We start from the raw sequence: 26,328 nt of genomic DNA, 5'->3' as shown, positions 1-26,328 counted from the left end.
GTAGCTTCCCTCCAAGGCACACATAAGCGACTACCGAAACTACCACTGTGTGTCGCTAACAGCGAACCCTCCACCCCTCCGAAATAGTGAACTCACCCGCTTCCGGCAGCCGCTGCGGTGTCACACGGAAGAAAAAGTACGTCGCTAAGTTATCTCGGAAGTTGTCTCGGGGTTCGAAGCCTATTATAATGCGCTGAATGACTACAGGTCCACATTGCGTGAAACGAAAAGCAATTTCTTTGACACTACGTTGCCCGAAATGTTAACAAGAAATCCAAGGCGTTCGCAAAGTCCAGCCTGCTTTGGAGGTTCTTGGGTTCCAAACTTTTATGCAGTTGGACATGGTAGGGGTGCATGCCAACTTTTTTCAGCGTTCGCCATACAGATGACTTGGATGCTATCCCCTTGGCACTCAAATGACGTACGCTGGCGTGTCGGTTGGCAGCCATGAACGCCAAGACATCCGTCTCTACGCCTCTTCTTCTTGAAGCCTCAGGTCTGACTGAGTGGGTCGTAAACCCTGCCACTCTCGGTACATATGGGCAGCATTCCTCTTGTTCCCATAAGCCGCACCCAACGCAAGAACCATACGGGCCTTCTCCCCTTTCATGAAGCGCATCCTTGCACCATTGCAATCCCAAATTCCAAGTCAAAACTAACTGGGGTAGAGCCAAGAATGTCTGAAAGGAAACTTCTGTTTGGTATGCAGCGTTCGAAATAATACCAGCCTCGGCAATACTTTCGTCAGATAAATGCCCATGGCCAGCGAGTTTTATCAATACAGCAAAAAGATCCGCTTATCGCATTTATCACTCTCTCTCAAGACAGGCCCACGACCGGAGGCTGAAAGCGCTAGAATCAGGCCCAGCGCCGAAAAAAATACGTTATCTCGTTCATAACGCGTCTTTCAGGTAGCGCCACAATCGCCGCGCGTGGGCGCGCAATTCCGGAAAGCGCTTTTGCCTGCGGGTAGCTTCTGAAAGAAATTTTCGGACCCGGAAAAAAAAAAAAAAAAACGAACCGCTTCGCGTAGCGACCGTGTTTCACTACTATTATCTGTTTCTCAAGATGATCTGCAACTTCCGGATTCACACCTTGGCGCTAGGAGCAATGATTAAAAAATAGGTTAGTGATTATTGCTAATTATTTACTTATGTGCAGGAAAAAATATTTTGGGGGGTTCACATGGCAGCCTACAAACTACAGTTGGTTTCATCCGCGTAGGGTAATGGGTTCTCTTTTAAACCCCCTGGTCCACTTTTAGTGGGACACCCTGTATATGCGTACCTCTTACGCGGAGAGCAGTCATACCTCATTCATTAGTCTTGTTTAGACGGTAGAGGAAAACGCAGACTTGCTCTCCACCAAAGGACATCGCCTTGTCTTTGATCGTCTCAGGGAAGCATCTGGCTGTTTTCGCATGAGTTGTTGCTAGAACAATCAACAAAGCCTATATAGCGCAGCTGTAATGACACTTTAATGACGAAATCATTGTACTTTTGACGAGAACAAAAATACAAAAATAAAGCAACACGCTACCGCTCGATTATTTTGATAAATTTGCCTTACCGCATTTATTGAAAGCATTAAGTAACAGAAGCGTGTACGAAGTTCGGATTCAAGTCTTGTAGATCACATAAACAAAACACAGAAACCGACACTGAAGATTTTTGTTTACGTTTAATTTGTACAAGCTTTCGCGGGGAGGTCCACGTTTCCTCAGGTACAAAGTGAAGTGGTGACACACACACACACATATATATGTATATATACATATAGCATAGATATATACACGACTAAACTCACTGCTGTACAAAGAAAGGGAAGGGGAAAGGAGATATGGTGCCACATGTCTGTGTGCAGTGAAGTGCTGGGCAGACGGATAAGTGTCCTCTAACAGTTTAAGAACAGTAAAAGGTGTTATTGTGAACAAAAAGGCTCACCAACCTAGTTTCGCGGAAGGGGGGTCAGGAGTACGGGAAACGAGTGGCCCAGAATGGACAAAAGGGAAAGTTTCGAATTATCTAACAGAGAGCCAGACGATGACTGAAGCGAGGATTCGAGACTTGTGCACAAATAAATATAGATATATAACTATTAAATTTACATAAGCGGACATAACGAGCCAGGACTAAGATTCGGACCATTTGGTGCGAGACACTTGAATTGCCAAATTAAGTAGGACTCTCTACTCTTACGTTTAATGTCGGTGCGGAACCCAGATTCTAGAAATATTATTTTCAAGTCAGTTTCAAAATCGTGATTAGGTTGATTGAAATGAATGGCGACAGGAGTTTGGCGGGCATTTAGGATATCAAATTTGTGGCCGTAAAATATTTTTCTCATTGTGTTGGAGGTTTCACCGATGTATTGTGAATTGCACTTGCAGCAGAATACCACGTAACAAATATTGGGTGAATTACAGTGGAGTGAATGACGAATTTTCAAACACAAGTCACCCAAAGTGTACGGGCACTAGTGGACCGCGCGATAAATTTACGGGTCTGGCACCGTGTACTACCACAGCGATAACAACCCTGCGAGCGCTTCATCATACAAGACGTGAGGATGTCGTGCAAACTTTTGGATTTACGGAATGATACTAATGAAGGAGTCGGAAAAATTTCCTTTAATTGCTCGTCACCATGTAATATATTGAGGTGGCGTCTAAGAATGGAGTTGGCATTGATATGTGATTTAGGATATGTGGTGGATAAAACGACATTACCGAAGTCTTCTTTGCGTTTCTGGGAGAATAAGGACTCCCTGGACAGGCTACATGATTTGGCAAACAGTCATGGATGAGTTCAAATGGGTAATTTCTTTTTTGGAAATCAGATAGCATTTGCTGAGCATGTTCTACAAAATCAGTCTGATCTGAGCAGATTCCTTTCACGCGCAAGAACTGACCATATGCAATACTCCTTTTCTGGTGATTAGGATGATAGCTTTCATAGTGGAGATATTGGTTTTTTATATAGTTCAGTGGTCAGCCTACCAGATTTACATGACACTGTCACATCACGGAAGCTGATGGTTGACCTTGAATAGTTACAGGTAAATTTAATTTTGCTATGCAGAGAATTGAAGTGATCAGAAAATGACTGCAGAGATGCCTCATCACCAGACGAGAGGACAAAAATGTCGTCCATGAACCTGATATATATCAGTGGCCTAAGGGGGAAAGAATTAAGGGCTGAGTTTTCAAAGCGACCCATGAATAAATTGGCATAATTAGGTGAGACCAGGGAACCCATGGCAGCGCCATGAATTTGGATGAAGTGTTGATCGTTGAATACGAAGTTATTACAGCTGAGAACTAGCTCTAAAAGGGGAATGATAGCGGGCATGGGAAGAATATCGGAAGGGTGAGAATTAAGGAAGCGTTCAACAGCACGGAGACCTTCGTCATTAGGAATGTTAGTGTATAGCGAAGCGACATCCATTGTTGCCAACAAAATGTCAGCATGGTTACTGAAATGGTCATGGACAGCGTTAACACACGATCAGACGATACAGCTGAGGGTGGGAGGTCTTGCACGATGTGCGTGAGGATGCAGTTACGGTAGTGGGAAGCCAAGCATCTCGCGCCCCGAAGATTCATGTGGTGGCCGTCCAGAGCCAGGACATTCCAATGTGACTGGTCCATCTGCAAGTGCTGGATGCTTCCCACTCCGGAGTTCAGCAAGGATAAGTACCAGAAATGGTTGTTGAGGAGACTGATGTTGCGATTCACATTCCGTAGCAACTGGCTCTGGTCACGGGTTGTGTAGAAGGTGCTGCGCCCTTCCGAAACCCCTATAGCTGGATGACGGGCTCCTCTAAAACTAGCCACCTGATTGATAATTACATTAAGGCCTTTCACAAGGATATCAAGACTATTTTTTCTAAATCTATTGTACACACTGATAACTTGTCTAATTGTGAGAAAGTAGCGCTAAGAAGTATTAAAGCCCGTAATGACATTATGATCAGACCAGCGGACGAGGGCGGCGGCATAGTGGTTCTCAATACATCTGACTACATCGCAGAAGCGGACAGGCAGTTGAGTGACCGCTCGTTCTACAGAGCTATCGAGCAGGATCCAACCCCTTCCTTTTGCATTCTTATTAAGATGAAAATTGATAAACTCGTCACTAGTAAACTTATCCCGTCCCATATTTCCAAATTCTTGCGTCCTAAGAACGTCACACCAGGTATTTTTTATCTTTTGATCAAAGTTCATAACCCTAATAAACCCGGGAGACCCATTACTTCAGGAATAAACACACATAGAGAGAAATTATCCTTCGCTGCTGACCACTGCATCAAACACATCCCACCCCTTCTCCCATCCTTGGTCAAAGACACACACGCTTTTCTTTTCAAGGTTAACGCTGTCCAAGACCATTTCAGTAACCATGCTGACATTTTGTTGGCAACAATAGATGTCGTTTCGCTATACACTAACATTCCTAATGACAAAGGTCTCTCTGCAGTTGAACACTTCTTTAATTCTCACCCTTCCGATATTCTTCACATGCCCGCTATCATTCCCCTTTTAGAGCTAGCTCAGCTGTAATATCTTCGTATTCAAGGATCAACACTTCGTCCAAGTTCATGGCGCTGCTATGGGCTCCTGGATCTCACCTAATTATGCCAATTTATTCATGGGTCGCTTTGAAAACTGTGCCCTTAATTCTTTCCTCCTTAAGCCACTTATATATATCAGCTTCATCGGTGTCATTTTTGTCCTCTCGTCTGGTAGAGACGAGAGTCTGGGAAGGCGACGTCTGTCCTCTCGTCTGCAGAGATGAGGCATCTCTGCAGTCATTTTTGATCACTTCAAGTCTCTGCATAGCAATTTTTTTTTTTTTGCCTGTAACTATTCAAGGTCGTCCATCAACTTCCTTGATGTGACGGTGTCATGTAAATCTGGTATTCTGACCACTGAGCTGCATAAGAAACCAACGGCCAAGCGCCAATATCTCCACTATGAAAGCTATCATCCTAATCACCAGAAAAGGAGTATTCCATATGGTCAGCCCTTGCGCCTGAAACGAATTCGCTCAGATCAGACTGATTTTGTAACACATGCCCAGCAAAAGGTATCTGATTTCCAAAAAAAGAAATTACCCATTTGAACTCATCCATGACTCGTTTGCCAAATCATCTATACTGTCCAGGGAGTTCTTATTCACCCCGAAACTCAAAAAATACTTACGTAATGTAGTTTTATCCACCACAAATCATAAATCACTTGTCAATACCAATTCCATTCTTAGACGCCACCTCAATATATTACATGCTGATGAGCAATTCAATTAATTTTTTGCGACTCCCCATTAGTAGCATTTCGTAGATCCAAAAATCTGTGCCACATCCTGACGTCATCATGCATGATGAGGTGCTCGCCGGGTTGTTATCTCTGTGGTAGTACACGGTGCCAGACCTGTAAATTTATCGCGCCGTCCACTAGTGCCCGGACACTTTGGGTGACTTCTGTTTGAAAATTCGTCATTCACTCCACTCTAATTCACCAAATATTTGTTACTTGATATTCTGCTGCAAGTGCAATTCACAATACATCGGTGAAACCTCCAACTCAATGAGAAAAAGATTTTACGGTCACAAATTTGATATCCTAAATGCAGCCAAACTCCTGTCGCCGTTCATTTCAATTAACCTAATCACGATTTTGAAACTGATTTGAAAATTATATTGCTAGAATCTGGGTTCCGCACCGACATTAAACGTCAGAACAGAGAGTCCTACGTAATGTCGCAATTCAATTGTATCACACCAAATGGTCTGAATCTTAGTCCTGGCTCGTTATATCCGCTTATGTAAATCTAGTAGTTATGTATCTATATTTATTTGTGCACAAGTCTCGAATGCTTGCTTCAGTTAGATAATCCGCAACCTTCCCTTTTGTCCATTCTGGGCAACTCGTTTCCCATACGCCTGACCCCCCCTTCCGCGGGGTTGGCGAGCCTATTTGTTCACAATAACACCTGTAGAAGATCCGAACCGGGAGAGACAAACTCCAGACACGCAAGGCAGTGGTTCCGCCAGCAGGGGTCACTTCTTCCCCCCAACACCGTTACTGCGCGGGGTGTTGATGGGCCACGTCTCCGTTTGCGCGCATCTGGGTTGGAGAAAGGTCCGGATCGGGTTTCTTTTGGGGAATTTGGTGTTCTGTGTGTGACTGGCGATAGAGACAGAGACGATTCTACCTCGCTACCGAGCAGACGCTCGAATTATAGTTCTTTCGTTTTTTCCCACGCATTATGTATCTGAGTCTACATGGTAGTATTAAATGTTGAGTGTTAGACAGAGTACTGTTTTATTAAGCAGCTACAACAGCATCCAGCATTCCTTCACATTTCCCTATAAGATATTGGTGCCGAAACCCGGGATTTACGCGAACTCAGTGGACTGAGTAACTGTGTTGTGTGAAGGTGACTGCCTGTGGATATGAGCTCATCGTCAGAAGGCATGGAGGACATCGAAAGGCTGAAGCCGAAGCGAACTGCACAGCGAGGGCGGAACACAAAAATAATCAACGAGGTGAGTTCCGCCCTTCAGAAAACTGACGTAACTGTAGAAGAGCTGACCGTTCTGATGGAACGATTAACGGCCAGCAACAAGAGGTTAGAGAAGATAAATGAGGAGATAGATCCACAAATACCGAGCGCTGAGATAGAGGAAGAATATTCCGTGATCGCGGAGTACGAAGATCAAGCTCTCAGCGCACTTGGTCGACTGAAGTGTGCGATCAACAAGCTAAATGCCGGACATATAGCGACTGCTGCGCAAAATGTAACTGAAGCAGGTGAAGAATCCGGTGCAACTCCTATGGTGACCAGCAATATACGTGCCGATGCTTCCACAGGCACGGGGGGTATAAAGCTCCAGAAACTGGACCTATACAAGTTCGATGGGGACCTGCTTTCCTGGCAACCGTTCTGGGAGCAGTACTGCAGCGCCGTTCACGATAACCCGAACTTGTCCCCGTCAGAGAAATTCCACTATCTCAGATCTCGGTTGACGGGACAAGCTGCAGCGGCGGTGTCAGGCCTGCAAACTACAGAAGCCTGTTACAACGACGCAGTTGAGATTCTGATGAAACAGTTCGGTGAGAAGAAACAAATAGAGCAGCTGTACCTATCTAAACTCCGACTGCTGACTCCCGTCAAGTCATCGAACGATGTAAGGAGTTTCAGACGCCACTACGACCACGTACAAGGCAATATCCGAGGAGTGAAGGCGCTCGGGGTTAGCCCTCTGACATATTCCTCTATGATGTGCGACGTGCTCCTAAAGGCCTTGCCGGCGAACATAGTTGTCGGCTATCACAGAAGTGCGAAGCCAGCAACGCGGACTTCTTCGGCATCCTCAGATGGTTCTGAGGCAAGATCTGACGACTCGGAAGTGGAGCTTACACAAATCCTGGATTATCTCTGCGTTGAAATAGAGAGCCGTGAGATGTGTGGTTTCACTGACGATAGTGCGAGAGATACGACCCGAAAGGGAACTGGCGCACGCCCTGCACAAAAGACGGAGGCTAGGATCCCGGCAGCAGCTGTACTTCACACCAGCACTAAGATGGCAACACAGTGTTTCTTCTGCAAGTCATCGACGCATGCTGCGGAAAACTGTCGGTCATCCTTCACCATGCAGGAGAAGAGGAAACGGCTGTCGAGCGACATGCGGTGTTTTATATGCACGCTTAGAGGCCACAGGGCAAGGGACTGTCGTCGACGGATTACTTGTGCAACCTGTAACGGGCGTCATGCGACGTCCATGTGTGACCCTTCTCGGAAGTCCACGGCACAGAAAGACGACAGCGTCGAAAGCGTCCATCTCTATGCGTCGAATGAAGGAAAAACCCGCCACACGGACTGTGATGTGCTCCTCCAGACATTCCGTGCTTGGGCTGTGACCGACACGGACTGCGCCTATTTAAGAGGCGTCAGTCTCCAGTCTCTCAGGAGTCTTCAGCCACCACTAAGCTGCGCGTCGTTTTCGATGCATCATCGCACGCCGGCGGTGCACCTTCTCTGAACGACTGCCTCGAGAAGGGACCAAAAATGGTGCCTGACCTTGTCCGGCTTCTCTTGAGGTTCCGACTGCACAGAATTGCCATAACAGCGGACGTGCGGAAGGCACTCCTGCAGATTGGCATAAAGCAAGAGGACAGAGACTTTCTTCGTTTCCTATGGTTTTCTACACCGCCAACCCCTGGCCACGAGATGCCTCCTGTGGAAGAATGGAGAATGACTGCTGTACCTTTTGGGACGGCAGCGAGTCCGTTTCTGCTGGCGGCAACCCTCTCCCATCATCTCAGACTTATGAAGGAGGAATTCCCTGAGACTGCGACAGCGCTAGAGAGCTCCATGTATGTTGATGACATGACTACCGAAGCTGCAACATTGGAGGAAGCGCTGCGCATCTGTTCTGAATCAACTGATATTTTCAAAAGGGCAGGGATGGAGCTGGGCAAATGGGCGTCTAGCTCTAAGGCACTAAACGATGTGTTTGAGGAACATACCGCAAAAAACGTGACCTGCGCACTGGGAACAATGGCTGAAACAAACGTGCTTGGAGTCGTATGGAACAAGGAAGACGACGTGTTCAAGTTCGACACTTCTGCCATCGTTGAGTTCCTCACGTGTCGAAAGAACACGAAGCGATTTTTGCTCCAAGCAACGGCTAGAATATTTGACCCTTTGGGATTTCTCTCCCCATTCGTGATCCGCGTGAAGATAATGTTTCAAAAGCTCTGGGAACTCGGAATCGATTAGGACTGTGAACTACCAGATGATCTCAGCTCAGAGTGGGACACGTGGTGCCAAGATATTCCGAAGCTGAGCCTGCTACATACGCAGCGGTGTCTCATTCCTATCAGCGAGCAGACTCGGTACACTGTCCAGCTTCACGTTTTCACCGATGCCAGTCCGCACGCGTATGGAGCTGCTGTTTACCTGCGAGTGCGGACTGAGACTGGACAAGTGCACGTGAACCTCATGCTTGCTATGGCACGGGTAGCACCCATCAAACGTCTCACGTTGCCACGACTTGAATTAAATGGGGCCCTGATTGGAGCTAGGCTACTCAGCTACGCGGCAGGTATTCTCCACGCGCCTGCGGCTGAATATCACATATGGACGGACTCCACAATAGCGCTTAGCTGGATCCGATCGTCTGCGAACAGATGGAAGCCATTTGTGAGCAATAGGGTTAGTGAAATCCAAGGCATCACCGATCCAGCGAGGTGGAGACATTGTCCCGGCCACTGCAATCCGGCCGACTTGGTAACAAGAGGCATCACAGCTGAAATCTGTGTTTCGAGCTCGTTGTGGTGGAGTGGACCGGAATGGCTGCAGCGAGAAGAGGTATGCTGGCCGGAGCCTTACGTTCACACGGCCCCTGACGACACAGCACCGAACGTTGTCCATGAAGAACGAGCGGAAGCGTCCTCACCACCACCCTATCTTATATTGGGTGTTGCAGATATTGAAGGCCGTCTACTGCAACTTGAGCGCTTCAGCAGGCTATCAAGGGTATTGAGAGTGACCGCATGGGTCATGAGGTTTGTGGCGAAATGCCGCCGAACTGAGGACACACCGACCGGACCACTCACCACCGAAGAAATAAGAGCAGCGGAGACGTACTGGATACGTCGCACGCAAGATGAACACTACCAACCGGAAATTCACGCACTCTGTAAGCAGCGCTCAGTTAGTCCTGAATCAGAGCTGTTCCAGATCAACCCCTTCCTCGACGACCGGGGAATGTTGCGAGTGACAGGACGACTCCAACAAGGACAGTTGGAACCAGCAGTTCGGCACCCCATCATTCTACCTCCACGACATGGCTTCACGGAGCTCGTGATTCAGAGCGCACACTGTCGCATTTTGCACGGAGGAGTGTTGGAAACTATGACTGAGCTAAGAGAGATGTATTGGATACCTAGGTGCCGACAAGTTGTGAAACAGATAGTAAGGAGATGTACAGTCTGCTGCAGATACAAACTGAAGCCAGCGACGGCTCCCACGGCTCCTTTACCCGGTGAGCGAATCACACGCACACATCCCTTTGCCGTCGTGGGCATTGATTTCGCGGGACCTTTGTATGTGAAGACAGCCGTCGGAGACGCAAAGAGCTATATCGCTTTATTTACATGTGCGGTAACTCGGGCTGTTCACCTTGAAATTGTATCCAGTTTATCGACGACGAACTTTCTATTGGCGTTCCGGCGTTTTGCGTCCCGAAGGGGCCTGCCAGAACTGATCTACTCGGACAATGCTTTGACTTTTCGACGAGCGGCTAAGGACATCAGAGGTCTATGGGAGCATATAAACAGCGCCGCAGTCAGAGACTTCTGCTCCACCCACAACATCAGGTGGAGGTTCATCGTTGAACGCGCCGCCTGGTGGGGCGGATTTTGGGAAAGGATGGTACGGACGGTAAAGGGTTGCCTTCGAAAGACACTGGGAAAGGCCCGGCTTGGATACGAAGAACTAGAAACCGTCCTCCATGAAGTGGAAGCCGCGGTCAACTCGCGACCACTGACCACCCTAACGTCTGACATTGACGAGATGGAGCCGCTCACACCGGCTCATTTCCTTATCGGAAGGAGGATGACAGCGCTGCCACCCTTAACATACCGCACATCACCAGCCGCGAACGCAAAAGATTTGACCCGCCGACTAGCACACCGACAGCAAATTGTAAATCACTATTGGAAAAGGTGGCTCCGTGAATACTTGCTACAACTGAGGTCCGCACACTACGGCAGACAAAAACTATCTACCAATTTGAACGTAGGAGATGTTCTAATCATTCATGAAGATAGGACTCCCAAACTGAACTGGAAGATGGGGAGAATTCTTGAACTTTACCGTGGAAGAGACAACAAAATAAGGTCCTGCAGGTTAGAACTGCCGCACGGCCAACACCTAAAGAGGGCAGTGCAACACATTTATCCTCTCGAAATGAGCTAAGCTCATCCGGGGGGAGGATGTTGAAGATCCGAACCGAGAGAGACAAACTCCAGACACGCAGGGCAGTGGTTCCGCCAGGAGGGGTCACTTCTTCCCCCCAACACCGTTACTGCGCGGGGTGTTGATGGGCCACGTCTCCGTTTGCGCGCATCTGTGTTGGAGAAAGGTCCGGATCGGGTTTCTTTTGGGGAATTTGATGTTCTGTGTGTGATTGGCGATAGAGACAGAGACGATTCTACCTCGCTACCGAGCAGACGCTCGAATTATAGTTCTTTCGTTTTTTCCCATGCATTATGTATCTGAGTCTACATGGTAGTATTAAATGTTGAGTGTTAGACAGAGTACTGTTTTATTAAGCAGCTACAACAGCATCCAGCATTCCTTCACATTTCCCTATAACACCTTTTACTTATCCGTCTGCCCAGCAATTCATTGTACACAGACATGTGGCACCATATCTCCTTTCCCCTTCCCTTTCTTTGTACAGCAGTGTGCTTAGTCGTGTATGTGTCCATACTATATATACTTATGTGTGTCACTACTTCACTTTGTACCTGAGGGAGCGTGAACCTCCACGCGAAAGCGTGTATAAATTAAACTTAAACAAAAATCTTCAGTGTCGGTGCCTGTATTTTGTTTAAGCATTGAGTAGTAAGTCAGTTTCTGCTGCTCTAATGAGAATTTCGTTTTCGCCTCAAAGTAATCGAGAACAAAACAGAACCAAGATGGACACTTCTTCTTTAATAGACACTAGCTTTCTAGTACCAGACTAGATTTCTTTTGTATAAAGGTTCTTGGTTCCCGTCATGTACACTACCTTTACACCTTCTGATTTACAGTTTCTGATTTACGCCTTAAGGAATGTAGTCTGCTTCATGAAAGCTAGTATCCATTACAGAAGAGGTGTACATCGTTAGTTATCGTTTGTATTGCCTCTACTTGGACCTTAACTGGTTCCACTGATCTACATTCTAGTAACCAAGAACTCGAGATGGTCATGCTGATAGCCTTCTAAAGGCGGCTTCACCTCATGCACCCGTGCGCTAGGTGAAGCCGCCTTGCAAAATTGTGACGCCTAACAAACCAATGCCTATTTTACGCTGGGGTTCGTAAAAACAGGGAACATAAACAACGAAACATACTCCTACCGCACTCAACCGTGCTATTTTGCACGCACAACTTTGTGTTGGAACTTTATCGATGTTATTGGAAATCTCTCATGTATTCCAATAACACTGGAATAAATTGATAGCCCCATAATTTTCTCCCCCCCCCCTAAGAGTTCCGCGCAATCTCAGCTGAATCTCAGCTTGTGGCACTACGTATTTGGCTTCCATCCCAGAGGAGCACGTGACCCAGCAACATCGGTGAGCGTAGCATACATAGATCAGGTTTCGAAACCGCTACTTCGCCATGAGCCTCTGCAGCCGCCTCTCTTCCAAGGACGACCCCGCTCAGTGGAACAAAACCGTCAACAACGATCGTCGTTAACTCTTCTACGACATTTGAAGCACGAAGTTCTGTTTTGGCTTACCTATGTCTTTGAATTTGTCACACTAAGAGGGGATGTCGGCTCCTCGAAGGAATTCGTGAAGCTCTCGTTCTGATTCTCCTGCCGGAATGGACGTGACCGTTATTGAAAAGTTAGCCAGTATGAGTGCATGATTAACACATAGGAAAACTTAGTGATTGAAATGGTCGTTTCAGGTAAACTGGAGTTAGCGACGCAGCGTACCGCAAATGGTAACCATGAAGACGTCAGCTGCTAGACTATGAGAAGTAAAAGTGTCCAAAATAAAAGGAAGCGAGAGCAATAGACGCGCTGAAAAATGGAGTCGCGAATGCCGTAAGTAAACCAACCCCCCCCCCCCAAGTGGAAGCCGCAGGGCATATCCGCATTGTTGCAGACTTTAACCTCTCGCAAACTCTAGTTGAGTTGAACGGGCATTACGACTGTTGCTCGATCGGTCGATGGCATACCACTTGGAAGGAAGAAAATGCAGCTGTGTTTGTTATATTGTGGGGTAGATAATTTCACAGTTTCGGTGAGAAGTAAATAAACAGTTTGTTCGGCACTTTGGGACCGAGAGAAGATTCCAGTGAGATGATCATGTGATAGTATTCTAAACGATGTTGATGTGTGGCATAAAATCCTGGTTAAGAAATACAACTTGATGCGTCATATGTTTACTCGCAGATAAAATGTTCAGATGGCACAGGTGCCGGACACTTTCGTTGTGTGTAATCTTCATGACGGTCCTGCTGCAGTTATTCTGGTCTACCTGATTTTCGTGTTGTCACGATTGGTAGGTTGTCCCGGAGACAAAAATAAACAAAACTAGCCGTATACAATTCGTGTACAACATTCGCGTATTTCGCATTATATTTAGCATAAAATAAGCTGCGGAAGTGTTGTCAACATTTGTCACACTTATTTCTTGTGAAGATTCGTGACGCCGCTCTGCCAGTGTAATCGAGGCGAAAGTTGAAACGCTTCTGTGTGACGGCAGACACAATGTGTACAACGTAATCCCAGTTGGAGACAGGGCACACACGTGGCCAACGAGGCATGTATCAAGGGTCCGTGAGCTATAGCGTTATCAGAACTTGCAAGTAGAACATGATACATACCTTGCGTTTGTATCACATTCTCTTTCCGAGAAGAAACATGCGTTTGTTCTTGCAGTACTGAGCACATAGTACGTACTGAACACACCGCATTACTGACTCGTACAACAGAACGGGATATAAAATCGCGTTGGGTACTCACTTGAAGGGGAACCAGCTGCACGGCCGGCCTATGTTGCTTCCTCCACCCCTATGCCAACACAAGAGAAAGACACGACACTTTCGAAGAACAACACGAAGAAAAACACTTTCCGCCATACACATCTCATACGTGCCATGGTTTCCCGTTGCAAGATACGGAGCGTTTCCTTCAAATCAAGGTTGCTCCAAGGGCAACACAGACTTCTCCGTTACATGCACGGGGCTCACTCTGCACTTCCTGTTTCATGTTCCTCCTTCGATTACATCACCGACACGCAATATGTCTTCGCCGTGTCTGGTATTTCACTTCTTACGTCGGTGATTTTGTTTATGACGAAAGTGGTGAGCCAGATGTTACCAGGGCAACGTTATAGGAGATTAGGACCCAAGCAGCACAATGTACCGAAAGTCGAGTGCCATAGGGGTGGACGGTATGTGTCTTATCGGTGTTCTTTAGTTTCACCAGTTCGTTCAAGGTCTTCCACCTACCCGTCCGCCCCTATTGCACTCGACTTTCAGTACATTGTGCTGCTTCGGGAGGGGCTCTATGTAGCAGAACACAGGGTGATTCACGAACCATGTTATCTGGGGTTATCAGAAAACGGAAAAGCGCGCTACGAGCGACCCTTCACCACTAGGGGCCACTCATGTCGCATTCCGCGGATGACGTCATTGCTACTTCGGGGAGCATGGTGAGAGACAGCGGGAGGCATGGATGGCGATGCGAAATAGAGGGCTCTTGGGCAAGGCTGTGGTGGCGCTGCGGGCGACAGGACAGACGCTCTCCACGGCGTTGTTATGGCCTCGTGACCGCGACAACCGGCATCGGCGGCAAATGGTTTTGGGTCCAGCGTCGTGTGCAGGTCTTTGAATGAGTTTATATTAATCTCAATCCGTTTATTGTTCAACTGATGGGGTTTGTTTGATAGATCAATTGCTATGTGTAAGATTGGAGTCTACGGCAGGCGTACGACAGTATATATAAATATAGACGAAATGACGTGCACGATAAATTACGCCACATTAGTATGGCTTCCCGTGTTGTTACACTTTACATTATAAAGGCACTTTCGCGAATCAGTCTGTTCACAAACAGCCGTGTGCACCCCGTCGTGTATATATTAGACTCGGATACTTTCCTTTCAATTGCCTAATAACGATTTTGCGTCTCGAGCGCGTATATTAGCAGGCTCCAGACTTATTCAATATTAGTTTGGTGATGGTGCATATATTTGGACAAGAGCGGAGGAAAGTTGCTCCTATTTGTTTTCTGTATTCATTCGCTTCAGTATATCATTCTAGTCTCACTTGTCATTCTATCTCGCATACTAGTTTAAGTTTAATTAGCGGTTAGCAATCCAGCAGTATAAGTAATTGAGCACACTACAGTGCTGTAAGATATACAGGGTGTTCAAAATTAAGCTTTCACTAGCACTTTATAAATAGGCGAACAAAAGAAAAACTGGTGCTGTTTTTCTGATCCTTGAGTAAGAAACAGGTGCTACATAATTAGCAGCACCTGTTTCTTACACAAGTAGCGTAAAGTTATCATCCGGTTTCCTGTCATCGCTGTGTTTGCGTAGCGCTCGTGAAAGCTTAATTTTGAACACCCTGTATTGTAAGCACCTTATAGCTGAAGAACCAGTGAGTGGATATTTGTAAAATTTTAGTACATTCCTTTTTGTGGTGTTCACAGTCAATAGGGCGATCTCGTTTATAATCCACCAAGATGCGGAAGTCACATTTTTGAATCTCGTCAAAAAAAAAAAAAAAAAGAAATGTTAGAGGGGACCTCAAGTGATGCAAAACGCGCCGCATGCGAAGCCCTTGGGCGCGATACTTTCCTAGAGGGAGGGGGGGAAACTTGTAGGTCGCATGGCCACGCTTTGCGCTGGGCCGACTTTGGCGGGGCCTGGAGCCACCAATTTTTTGGTTACGGATCTGATTTTTTTTGTCGTGAGAGACATGGCCGTTGTCTATCCCAGTGATGATAAGGAAGCGGCTGTCACGCACAGTTCGTTCTTTAGAAAATCCCAAACTTGGCAGGAACGTTCAAAAATGCAAAATTTTGTTACGCTATTACTTCAGAACAGTACGTTCCACTTCATTGCGGTTAACTCCAATCGAAAGACCGTTAAAAGCCCTATCGACTGGTGTACAGCTCATTACTGTCAATTGTACAGTTATGCTGCTGCAGTGCATAGAGTAAGGCATTGTAGGCGATTTTTCGCGTTCTATGACCCCATATATCTAAAAAATACCATATTCGTTTGGCACAATTTATTGCATAGAGGTTGCCCTATCTCTCCACTTTGCCCAAAAGAAAAGACATTTGTACATATTTTGCTCTGAGACGCGTGGCGTTCCTTTTTTTTTTTTTTTTTGTTCTTTTTCTCGCGCAGCCTCTTTTGCTGCCTTCCGGCGTGGTTGATCTCCGTGCCACCACCTTTTGTGTAATTCTCTGAGGCGTAATACTTCAACTGGTCGGAAACATGGAGTGGCCGGTGGTTTGCTCTGTGTCACGAGGGACAGTTTCTTCACGAGTGACCACATTTATGTATTTGGTGCGGCGCTGCACTTTATTTACATATACGCATGTATGCACAAAGCTAAACTGTACAAGGGTATGCACAGCGGTGGTTCTCTTGACTTTCCACAGCCACAGTCGATATTTTATAAACCACTTTGTCTTGCGTTGTCCTGAGCCACAGCAACCTGTTGCGAAGATTAGGGATTGGTTTTGCCCCCTTCCACAGGTCAAGCTTCAGTGTCCGGTGCTTTTCTGAGTCGCTCCTTGAAACGTGTATGAGAACAACATTTGGCCAGCGCGATCTGAGCTTGGACACTAAATCATCTGCTCTCTGAATTACATCTACAGGGGAGCACCTAAAGTTGTGCACGGTAGCAATATGTTTAACGACGATGACGACCCCGTCGCAACCATTTTTGCCGTTGCCAGGGGCAGAGAAGAGCCACTTCCGTATTCTTGGTGTCCTAGATATTTCAAAAGCCTGGTACCTGTTCTTGAAATGTGCGCTCGCGCCATCAGATATGTATACACATTCCGCGTACACGGGCACATTTTTTCGTCCATCCACTCATCGATCTTCTCAAGTGCCAACGTTGCAAATGCGGAGTCGTGGCGCATGTCATCACTTACTACTGCAAAGCTATGCGTCCTGCTGGTTGTCGTCATTACGCACGTGAATATACTAATCTGTGTTTTCTTCCAGTGGTAGCTTTGCACTGCGTCAGGTACGACCACTGTCCAATTCTCGGCAAAGTCAAAATTAAATAACACAATCTGCGGTCGCACTGATGTCTTTTCTTTCCTAATTGCTTCCTTTTGCAGGTTCTTCACGTATTTATGACGTATGTGCTTTTTTGTCCAGCGGAAAGAGGTGTCAAGGAATAGGAAGGGAGTTGCGTCAGGACAGAAGCCGCCGATATTTCGAACAGAGACTGTTCTTCTTCTGGGCACCGTCCTCATCATTGGCATGGTATTTAAAGGGTTAGGTGTGACGTGCATGAACCTTTAAACACCCTTTAAGTACCATGCCAATGATGAGGACGGTGCCCAGAGAAGGACGGTGCCAGAAGAAGAACAGTCTCTGTTCGAAATATCGGCGGCTTCTGTCCTGAGGCAACTCCCTTCCTATACATCTCTACTGGTTCGCTGGATTTCTACCCATCTAGGTATCAAGGAATGTTTCGAGTGGCAGACCTTTCTTCTCCAGCCTGCCCGTTTCCCACAATGCCAGTTCCATACCACCGGTCTCATGTAGCTCAAGTCTGCGGATGGTGAAACATGTTGAATTCCAATGACAGATTCGGAGGGCCTACGGAGCAAGTTTTGTTGCTCCGCCTAGCGTAAGTCTGTTCGACAGGCAGATTGGGAACACTTCTGCAGTCTCCGAATGGGAGCTTCTGAGCGGCATTCGAGCCAAGGTCGCTCCAGGGAGCAACCCAGACTGCTCCGCCAAAATAGGCAGATTCAACCGGAACTCTTTGTGACGTGTCATTTGTCGCTCGTGCTTCTTATTTCCTGTCTCTGCTTCGCCAACATGGTCGCCTCGCAACGCGTCTTCGCCGTGACTAGTCTTTCGCGTTGTACGCTGGCGATTTTGTTTCATGAAGGAAGCGATAAGTCAGACATTACAATGGCAACGTTAGGAGATTACAAGGACCTTGATGTAGCAAAACATGGCGTTATAATGGAACATGATCATCTTCTTCTTCTTCCTCCGTCTCTGGCCGCCGTCCACCAAGAGAGATTGGCCAGGGCTGAACTCCAAGTTGGGCGCAAGTGTTCCAGTCGCAGATTCGGATAACTTGCTCTAGGCCAGATCAAGCCGCTCCATTGCCGAGTCTGCCACTTGCTCCGACTCTGCCATTGGAATTCAACAACAGTCTTTTCTTGGGCGTAAGCTGCACTCACCCCTTTCGCAATGTTCAGTGGCAGGGCTACACATACACGTAGCCTTCAGTTGCTCTTCACTGAAACTGCCTTCCGAAATACTGTTTATGGCGAAAAGTTCGCACAGTACGAGCACACACATTCTTCCCGGTATTGGCTGAGAACTACCCATTTGGGCCGCAAGGAATGACATTTTTGTAAGTCCTACCTTGCTCGCCGGATGCGCTGTATTGGACTGTCGGTAGGCCTCCCGTATTGTGCGCGTCATTTATCGCTTATCAGTTAAACTTTTTGTTTTTCCCTCCGTCGTTCACTGTGACCACATCGCGAGGTCTTGAGCTCTGCACGCTGCAATCTAGTGTAATCTTTAATCTAATATTCCAAGGCGTCAGCCACATCTTGGGCGCTAATTTCGTTTCTTGACACGTACGGATCAGGTCGTGACCAAATTCCAGCCTCAGCTTGAAGCTTCTTTGCCTCGAGTATTACGTATTTAGTCGCTTCGAGAATCAGTTCCTGTATGTCACCAGTTGAGTAAGATGATGGCAGGAGGGTGAACAGGAGACACTTTTCTTGAATGATTTCTGCTTTTAAGAAGTCCGCCCTGGCGTTTAATTCCCACTGTTGAAGCTGGTCCTCCTGCAGGAACTACTGTGGAATCTCTTCGCCGTACGCGAGACTCACCAATCGTCGTGCTTTCTTCGAGAATTCCTTCTCCAGCTGGTCGGACTTTCGTTTTGCGTACGATGCCTTCTGCTTCACCTGGCCAGAAGGCTTGAAAGGGGAGATCTCGAGGCTGGTAGTAGTAGCGTTTTCGTTCAGCATTTCAACATAATCCTTGTCTCATCTGTATGTTGGATCGTCCGAGCTCCCCGACGAAGATCCAGCTTCACAATGTGGCTGCGCTGCTCTTAAGCTCCGAAAATGTGCAAAACAGTTCCCGCACAGGTAGTCCGTTTCCAGCACCTCAATGGTCTCACATGGCAAAAAAACATCTTTGACGTCTCGAAGACCAAGGTCACGCAGGCACCGAAACGTCTTGTTTAAGTACGCTTTCATTTTGTGCTTTCGTACATAATCAGCACACATAACACGTCATTGACTGTATAGTTGGTGTAGCCATGCGTAGTCCCCGTATTCATAGGACCGTGAAGGACAATACACTCTAAATCTGGTACAGTCTGGCTACCGATTATTCAGAGGGCAAAAAATTGCAACAATGTAGGCCCAGATTTAGAGGGTACCACAAACCCGCTAACATCAAGAGGTACAGATCACCCTCTCATTTTGGAGGTTTTTTAGAAGTTACCCTTTCCCTCCCCTCTTGTTGAATTTTCCACCGTCGGCGCCTCGGCGCCATAAAGACACAAAAAACAAAGCAAACGAATCATTTCGAAATGTTTATGTCTCTCAAAGCAAGCAATGAGGCAGTGTTCACATCGTATGCGTATATGACACAAAGCTGGAGTAACGAGCTAATCAATTACTTCATGAATCCTCAACCTAGCAGAACGAACGAGGGAGTAACCGTTAATAAGTATCTGTGAGAGACAAACAAGTGTGATCAGCAAACTCGCCTATCGGAGATAGACTTCCAGCTCACCTGTTATCTGCATTCCGTTTCCCAAGCTACTCCTGATGCCAGATACTATAACCTGCAAAGTTGTATCTTTTTTTTTTCGCCGATACAACTTTGCCCCTAAGACTAACCTAACCTAAGACTAACCCTAAACAGTGGTATTTGTACCCAAGGAAGACCGGATCCTTCCCATTGATCCCTGCGATAAAGAATATGAATGGTGACCGTGGAGCGAGCAATGAGTAAAAAAGATGCAGCTACATACCAACGCCTTTCTTCACAAGCACACTGCGGTCTGGAAATCAACAGAGGCTACATCTTTTCCTTTGATCCCTGCGACAAAAACAAAAACAAAAACATCAGTGGTAAGGGTGCAGCAAGTACCATATAACAAGATGTCCAGGTACACACCGGTGCCATTTCACATAAGAACGTTGCAGTCTGGAAATATGAAACGCGTGTAACACCACCATTCAGACCGCAACGGCACGACGATAAGACAAAACGCGGACGCTAGCAAGCGGCTGTCTGGAACACTGCCAACAGCGTCCTACAGCAAAAGATTGCCTTCAGTTGACGAGAAGTTCATGCGGAACACACACCTTGTTTTTTCTATATTTTTCGTGGCCTACAGGAGGAATTTCACAGGGGGTTCACGGCGCTGTCAGGCGGATCAAGCCGTCGGTGACTTCACGAATCCGCTATGTACCGCTTAAAACTATACACGCTGCAGCCACAACCTCATGAATGAGACAGTTCTCGAAGGCGCACCGTCTATGAACCATCTGTTTCTTGCGAACCCTTATTTTGTCGGGTACTTAGCAGGTATATATTTTAGAGGGTAGCACTGAGTATGTTCAAACCAAGCGCACCGCTGCTTGTCAAATTCATACCTTCCAAAAACAGTAGTTTCCAGAATACATAATGGGTCGTATAGAGAGTCGGTATTTGGGAGGTCGGGGCAAAGCGTACTACCTTGAGCAGTGTGTGGATTGGTACCACGTTCAAGATTCTGCAGCTTCCTTCCGACTTTCTCCAAGTCAAGTAAGCTTACTAGCACTGGACAAAATCCCTCTGTGGTACAACCGCCGTGGGGAAAGATACGCTTCGACCTGGACAGCAGACACGGCCCTGAACCTTGAACGGCGTGTGAATTCGCAGCCCGGTGAAGGTTACGCAGCGTTATCTTTGCTTTCTCAAAGCCATATTCAATTGGCGAGAGAAAATCTGTTTGTGGCATGCGCCGCGATGTGACACGAGGAATACTTCGGCGTGGGTCTGGGTGGAAGTGCTTTCGAGCACGATAAACGGTTTCAGGATGCGCTATTGGAAATGACTATACAGATTCAGGACGTAGGTGCGCAACCCCGCCGGAAGGCAGCGGAGAAGGCTGCGCAAAAAATAAAAAAAAATAAAAATAAAAATAAATAAGAATAAAAAAAAAAAGAAACCGCTACGCGTCTCAGCGCAAAATATGTACAAATGTCTTTTGTTTGGAGCAAAGTGGAGGGATAGGCCAACCTCGATGTAAAAAAAAATTGGAAAACGGAGATGGCATTTTTGGGATATATGGGGTCATACAGCGCGAAAATTCGACTACAATGCCTTACTCTTATCACTGCAGCAGGATAACTGTACAGTTGACGGGAATGATCTGTGCACTAGTGTGTGTTGATAGGCCTTTTAACGGGCTTATAATTCAAGTTAACCGCAATGTAGTGGGACGTACCGTTCTGAAGTAATAGACTAACACAATTTGGCATTTTTGAACGTTCCTGCCAATTTTGGGAATTTCTGAAGAACGAACTGTGCGTGACAGTTGCTTCTTTATGATCTCTGGGATAGAAAACGGCCGTGTCTCTCGCAACAAAAAAAATCAGATTTGCAACCAAAAAATTGGTGGCTCCAGGCCCCGTCAAAGTCGGCCCAGCGGAAAGCGCGGCCATGCGACCTAAAAGTTTCCCCCTCTCCCTCTAGGAAAGTATCGCGCCCACCGGCTTCGCATGTGTCGCATTTTGAATCACTTGAGGTTCCCTCCAACATATATTTTTATCGATGGGATCAAAAAATGTGACTTCCGCACCTTGTTGGATTGCCGGTTTCACATCAGTTCAGACAGGGAGGTCCCAACGACCTCTTGGATTTTCATTATTTTTATATTTAGAAGACCATTGTACCTGATGACCAACATCGGTAAAACGAATAATTTCTACGGAATAGTTTTCGTGTAAAAAAAAATCGATAAAATTCGGCCCTGAATTCGAGTGTTTCAGTTGTGACGTGTTTGCACGCGTATATCTGCCGAGTCTTCAAAGATACTGCAGTGAAATTTTTTATGCTTTAGTATGCCTACAGACCAGTAGTCCGAGCTCAAGTTTTGTCGCGCAGCAGCACCGACCTGTGATATAAAAAATGGGGAACATGCTCTCTCGCGCAGTTTTATTCCAAATTAGACGCGTGATTTCTCTGCCTGTAGATATTACTACCACTACCACATTTGGTATCCACTTCACTCTGCTTTTAATGCTCTTTCATTTGATATATATATACCGTGCGTATGCCCCCTATAGGTATGTGTTGAAACAGGCAAATATTAAGGTATAATTCAAAAAAAAAAACGAGGACTTTGAGCGTCCGTTTCTCGAAGAGGCCCCTTTTTATTTATTTTATATTTTGCCAGGTCATGGTCCGATGTTAGACCTTTCATGTTACGTAAAAAATTCTGCTTCAAAGGCGTACACTATCAGTTAGCGCGTTAAAACACGGCCCTAGTCTGCGTGCGTACGTGTCGGAGATAGACTGCCAGTACCGCGGGATGGCGGGCCTCGTGTCGATGCTCCCTTTGTCTGAGCAAGGTTTGTTTGACCTTAGCCTTATCTAACCTATTCGTCAGCAAACCTTTGAAGTCCTGCTGGAGAAATAATTCACCTCTGGGAATTAGTTATTTCCAACAAAGCATCTGAATGAAATCCTACGGTGCCGTAAAGCCGTATTTCAACGGCTAGGTCAAACTTAATGGTCAGCGAAGGTAAAACCTGACTCTTGCAAGCTCCGTACACGGTCATACGAATACTGTACAAATAAATATCCAGTGAGGAATTGCGTTTTCCAGGGTTCCCACAAGTTCCTACGAAGCTTGGATTACTCCATTTTACGACATTTTTAAGTTATGCAGAGGGATTTTAGCACAAAATGCGTGTGCTGCGCTGAACTTGGAGCAGTACATTTCTTCTCAGAGCAAGGGAAGTGGGCGGGTTTTCGCATTTGTCATAGTTACATTAGATACGTGCAGAGCAGGGCCATGCAGGAGGCGCACCTAATGCACTTCGACTTCGCTAAAAAGTGGACAGTAGCCATGCCTAGCGAAATACAAGAGCGCCACCGTGGAAAACAGATTTCGATATTGACATGTGGGGTAACAACTGGCACGGAAATACACAGTTTTGGGGTGGTGAGCGAAGACTTTTGTCACGATTCAGCACAGTCACTGTTAGCTTCCACAGCTATTCAAGAATTTCTTGACGAGAATGTTCCTCTTGCAGCTAATGATTCACGTGTCTGATATAGGGGCGGGGCCGAGTCTAAAAATCGGCATAGGCTCTATGAGCTCTCCAAATGTACTTTTGCGAGCGCGACATGGGTGTTCAAGAACAGGCCACGACAAAAGTGCGTGCAACAGTATCGGTGCACGGGACCGGTGTGACAACAATCAAGCACCATACCACGACACCTAAGTTCCGTTCACTAGAAGCAAGACGTCATCTTAGAGTCACAAGATATGATAACTTGTCAAGACACCTAACGCACGTCCATTTACTCTATGTACGGGCTGAGGACGTGGCTTCTTTTAGAACGCAAAAGAAAAAGCAATGGGTAAACCTATACCGCATCAAAGTGGCATACAGGGTTCGCATGCGTGGCAAAGCAAGACACCGGACAGTCTAGGCCGAGAAACATTCATAGCTAGTACCGTGGACAGTGAGTGCAGAACAGGGACGTTTTCATACAAAGTGAGTGAAATCGTTTGTCGCTGTCATTGCAAAATGCTGCTTTATCGCAGTCTTGTAAATATATCGCCAGAAACTACTACTTTTGATAACACAAAGTTGTCCCCTTTCTTGTACGACATCGACAGGAGGCCCGCCATCCTGTGGTACCGGCAGCCGGGCTCCGACAAGTACGCACGCAGACTAGGACCGTGTTTCAACGCGCTAACCGCCGGTGTGCATCTTTTGAAGCGGAATTTTTTTACGTAAGATGAAGTGTATAACATCGGGCCTGTCCTGGAAAAATATAAAAGAAATAAAAAGGGGCCTTGTCGAGAAACGGACGCTCAAAATCCTTGTTTTTTTTTCGAAATATACCTTAACATTACCTGTTTCAACCGATACCTGTAGGAGATAGACGCACAATAACTATATCAAATGAAAGAGCATTAAAAGCTGAGTGGGGTGATACCAAATATGGTATTGAGGATTATATACAGCCAGAGAAATCACGCGTCAAATTCGGAACAAAGCTGCGCGAGAGAGCATGTCTGCCATTTTTTTATATCACATATCGGTGCTCCTGCGCGCCAAGATTTGCGCTCGGACTGCTGGCCTGGAGGCATACTAAAGCATAAAAAAATTTCACTCCAGTATCTTTTCAGACTCGGGAGATATACGCGTGCAAACACGGCGAAACTGAAACACTCGAATTCAGGGCCGGATTTTCTCGATTTTTTGCGCGAAAACTATTCTGTAGTAGAAATTATTCGTTTTACCACTGTTGGTCATCATGTACGATGGTCTTCTAAATATAAAAAAATAATGAAAATACAAGAGGTCGATGGGACCTCCCTGTCTGAACTGACGTGAAACCAGCCTATAAATGAAATCACCCAACTGGGATTAAGTAAAATGTTGTGGCAATTGCAATGTCAATAGTCATCGGCTATATTTGAAAGCAAGTGATTATGGTCAAACAAGTCTCAATGAACATGATACACTTCTACAATACCATCTGCGATTCATAAATGTCAGTACGACAAAGTATGAAGAAATGTTAAGCGGTGAATGCTAGCATATGGGTAGTTTCATTCATAATCGGCTGTGGGGCGCCTGAGACATTTTTTATTTTTTTTAGGAAAAAATAAATGTTATTCTTTATACGAAAAGAAGAAAAACAAGCCGAGTCGCAGATCTCTGCGATATTTCATTCCCGGTGGACGAGGCTCTAAGTAAATGAACACGATTTGGCCAGTTCCAGCTTTTCTATATTTGGTGCGGTGGATCCTCCGAACGGCTGCTTTCTTCTGAAAGCAATTTTTTCACTGGCACATTGGGTGGTGAGGATTCGCTTAAGGCAATTAAATTCGGTGGGAAACCCAGAAAAAAAGATGAACAAAAATCGCGAAAACGCCTCCGAAGACGTTCGTAGCGCAAGTTTGACGATTTCTTACGTAGTCACACAACTTCCGAATATGACGAAAGTCGTGTGAGATGAAAGAGCTTTTTTCACTCTTTCGTTTAGTATATAGTGCGTTATCACACCTTCAAACATTCGTCTACAGTGACGCCGTAATAGCGAATTGGTGCCGGAAAATGGCGGTTTTCAGGACCATCTCAAAGACCACCTTCAATTTTTTTTTTGTGTGTGTGTAAACATGCCTTGGACACCGCTCTTTGGCATTATAAAAAAAAATTTCTGCTTATTTTATTTCTTCAGGGCGCGCAGATTCTTTTCCCGAGCCTTGGTCGCTTCTAGATCCTATGAGTCAGAGAATCGCGTTTTTTACCCGTTTACCTTCTTCTGAAGGCCACTTCATTAGAGGTTGACAAAACCAGGAGGAACCTCGACTAGTATAACTTGTAACTTAAAGAAAAAAGTTCACTATGTAGCCCACTCACCTCTCCCCGTAGGGTTAATACCCTGGAGATAAGGCACTTCATGGTAAAGATGTACGTGAGAACAGGAAGTCTCGCCTGGAAATCGCTTCACGCGCGCTTTGCGGCGTCCATTCGCTTTAGAGCTTGGTGCCTTATGTAAGCTAGAGTCATTAATAAAGCTTCGCTTCGGAGTACCGACACTGATGTCTCCAAGATAGAACAGGAGCGCCATCTTGTTTCCGGACCACACCGGTACCATCCCCATTTGAGGATCAGAGACTTCTAACATAATGCTCCCTGTGAGATACAGACGCGCGTATATGACTGTTGCGCAATAATGCATGTAATGTCAACCAGAGCATCCCGAGGATGTCAAGGTGAGCTCGACGTTGTCAACTGCTGCTTGCTAACGAAAGGAACATTTCACCCGTGCACGATAGGTGGCATCGTGCCCTAAAGTGCGCAGTGCGCGTCCAAGTGGGTAGAGCGACGCGTAAACAAGATGGCGCATGCTCGCTCTTGGAACTCAGTGTCGATACCACGAAGCGTAGGTTATTCAGTGACTCTAATGTAAGCAAGTCTGAGAAGCCTTATCGGCTACTCTGGTTACTGGTTCCAAATAGGCGAAGTGTGGAAGTATTGAAACGTAGGAATACTAAGAGAATGACTATTGCCGACACACAAAAGTATCTAAGCTCCGTTTGG

The 26,328-nt window shown here is 46.3% G+C and overlaps 3 protein-coding genes and 1 long non-coding RNA gene across 7 annotated transcripts in view; 2 read left to right on the top strand and 2 right to left on the bottom strand.

Moving 5' to 3' along the window:
• Nucleotides 1–13,971, bottom strand: part of LOC135375893 (uncharacterized) — a 50,393-nt gene extending 36,422 nt beyond the window's left edge. Inside the window, exons 1-3 of one of the 4 annotated variants that reach the window (XM_064608523.1) lie at nucleotides 13,759–13,971; nucleotides 12,523–12,600; nucleotides 1,312–1,431 (exon numbers count right to left, since the gene is read on the bottom strand). The gene's annotated coding sequence lies outside the window, so the exon portion shown is untranslated. The remainder of the gene's footprint in view (nucleotides 1–1,311; nucleotides 1,432–12,522; nucleotides 12,601–13,758) is intronic. The other 3 variants (XM_064608525.1, XM_064608524.1, XM_064608526.1) reach the window with 3 other exon arrangements.
• On the top strand, nucleotides 6,457–8,046 carry LOC135375901 (uncharacterized). The gene has a single exon (XM_064608534.1). The coding sequence runs from the start codon at nucleotides 6,457–6,459 to the stop codon at nucleotides 8,044–8,046; it is 1,590 nt and encodes a 529-aa protein (XP_064464604.1).
• Nucleotides 8,073–17,771, top strand: LOC135375900 (uncharacterized). The gene is made up of 3 exons (XM_064608533.1): nucleotides 8,073–8,732; nucleotides 8,787–10,715; nucleotides 17,586–17,771. Exons 1-3 carry the CDS (start codon nucleotides 8,073–8,075, stop codon nucleotides 17,769–17,771), a joined length of 2,775 nt encoding a protein of 924 aa, XP_064464603.1.
• A 1,790-nt stretch (nucleotides 17,772–19,561) lies between these two features.
• Nucleotides 19,562–20,271, bottom strand: LOC135375905 (uncharacterized). The gene is made up of 4 exons (XR_010417429.1): nucleotides 20,165–20,271; nucleotides 20,019–20,086; nucleotides 19,778–19,952; nucleotides 19,562–19,715 (listed from the first exon to the last, which is right to left on the bottom strand). It is a non-coding gene; the product is annotated as an uncharacterized LOC135375905 (long non-coding RNA).
• Between the last annotated feature and the right edge of the window lie 6,057 nt (nucleotides 20,272–26,328).

This window comes from Ornithodoros turicata, unplaced genomic scaffold (genome assembly GCF_037126465.1).
Source record: "Ornithodoros turicata isolate Travis unplaced genomic scaffold, ASM3712646v1 ctg00000955.1, whole genome shotgun sequence".
NCBI lineage: Eukaryota > Metazoa > Arthropoda > Arachnida > Ixodida > Argasidae > Ornithodoros > Ornithodoros turicata.
Note: the sequence above shows the minus strand (reverse complement) of the source record. Positions and strands in the feature narration are given on the sequence as shown.

Excerpts from the sequence above, each read along its gene's own strand:
- LOC135375901 (XM_064608534.1), top strand. The coding sequence starts at position 6,457 with ATGAGCTCATCGTCAGAAGGCATGGAGGACATCGAAAGGCTGAAGCCG.
- LOC135375900 (XM_064608533.1), top strand. The coding sequence starts at position 8,073 with ATGGTGCCTGACCTTGTCCGGCTTCTCTTGAGGTTCCGACTGCACAGA. Across the intron at positions 8,733-8,786 it reads TGGGATTTCTCTCCCCATTC|GACTGTGAACTACCAGATGA; the intron begins GTGATCCGCGTG and ends GGAATCGATTAG. Across the intron at positions 10,716-17,585 it reads TAGCACACCGACAGCAAATT|ATTCGGAGGGCCTACGGAGC; the intron begins GTAAATCACTAT and ends TTCCAATGACAG.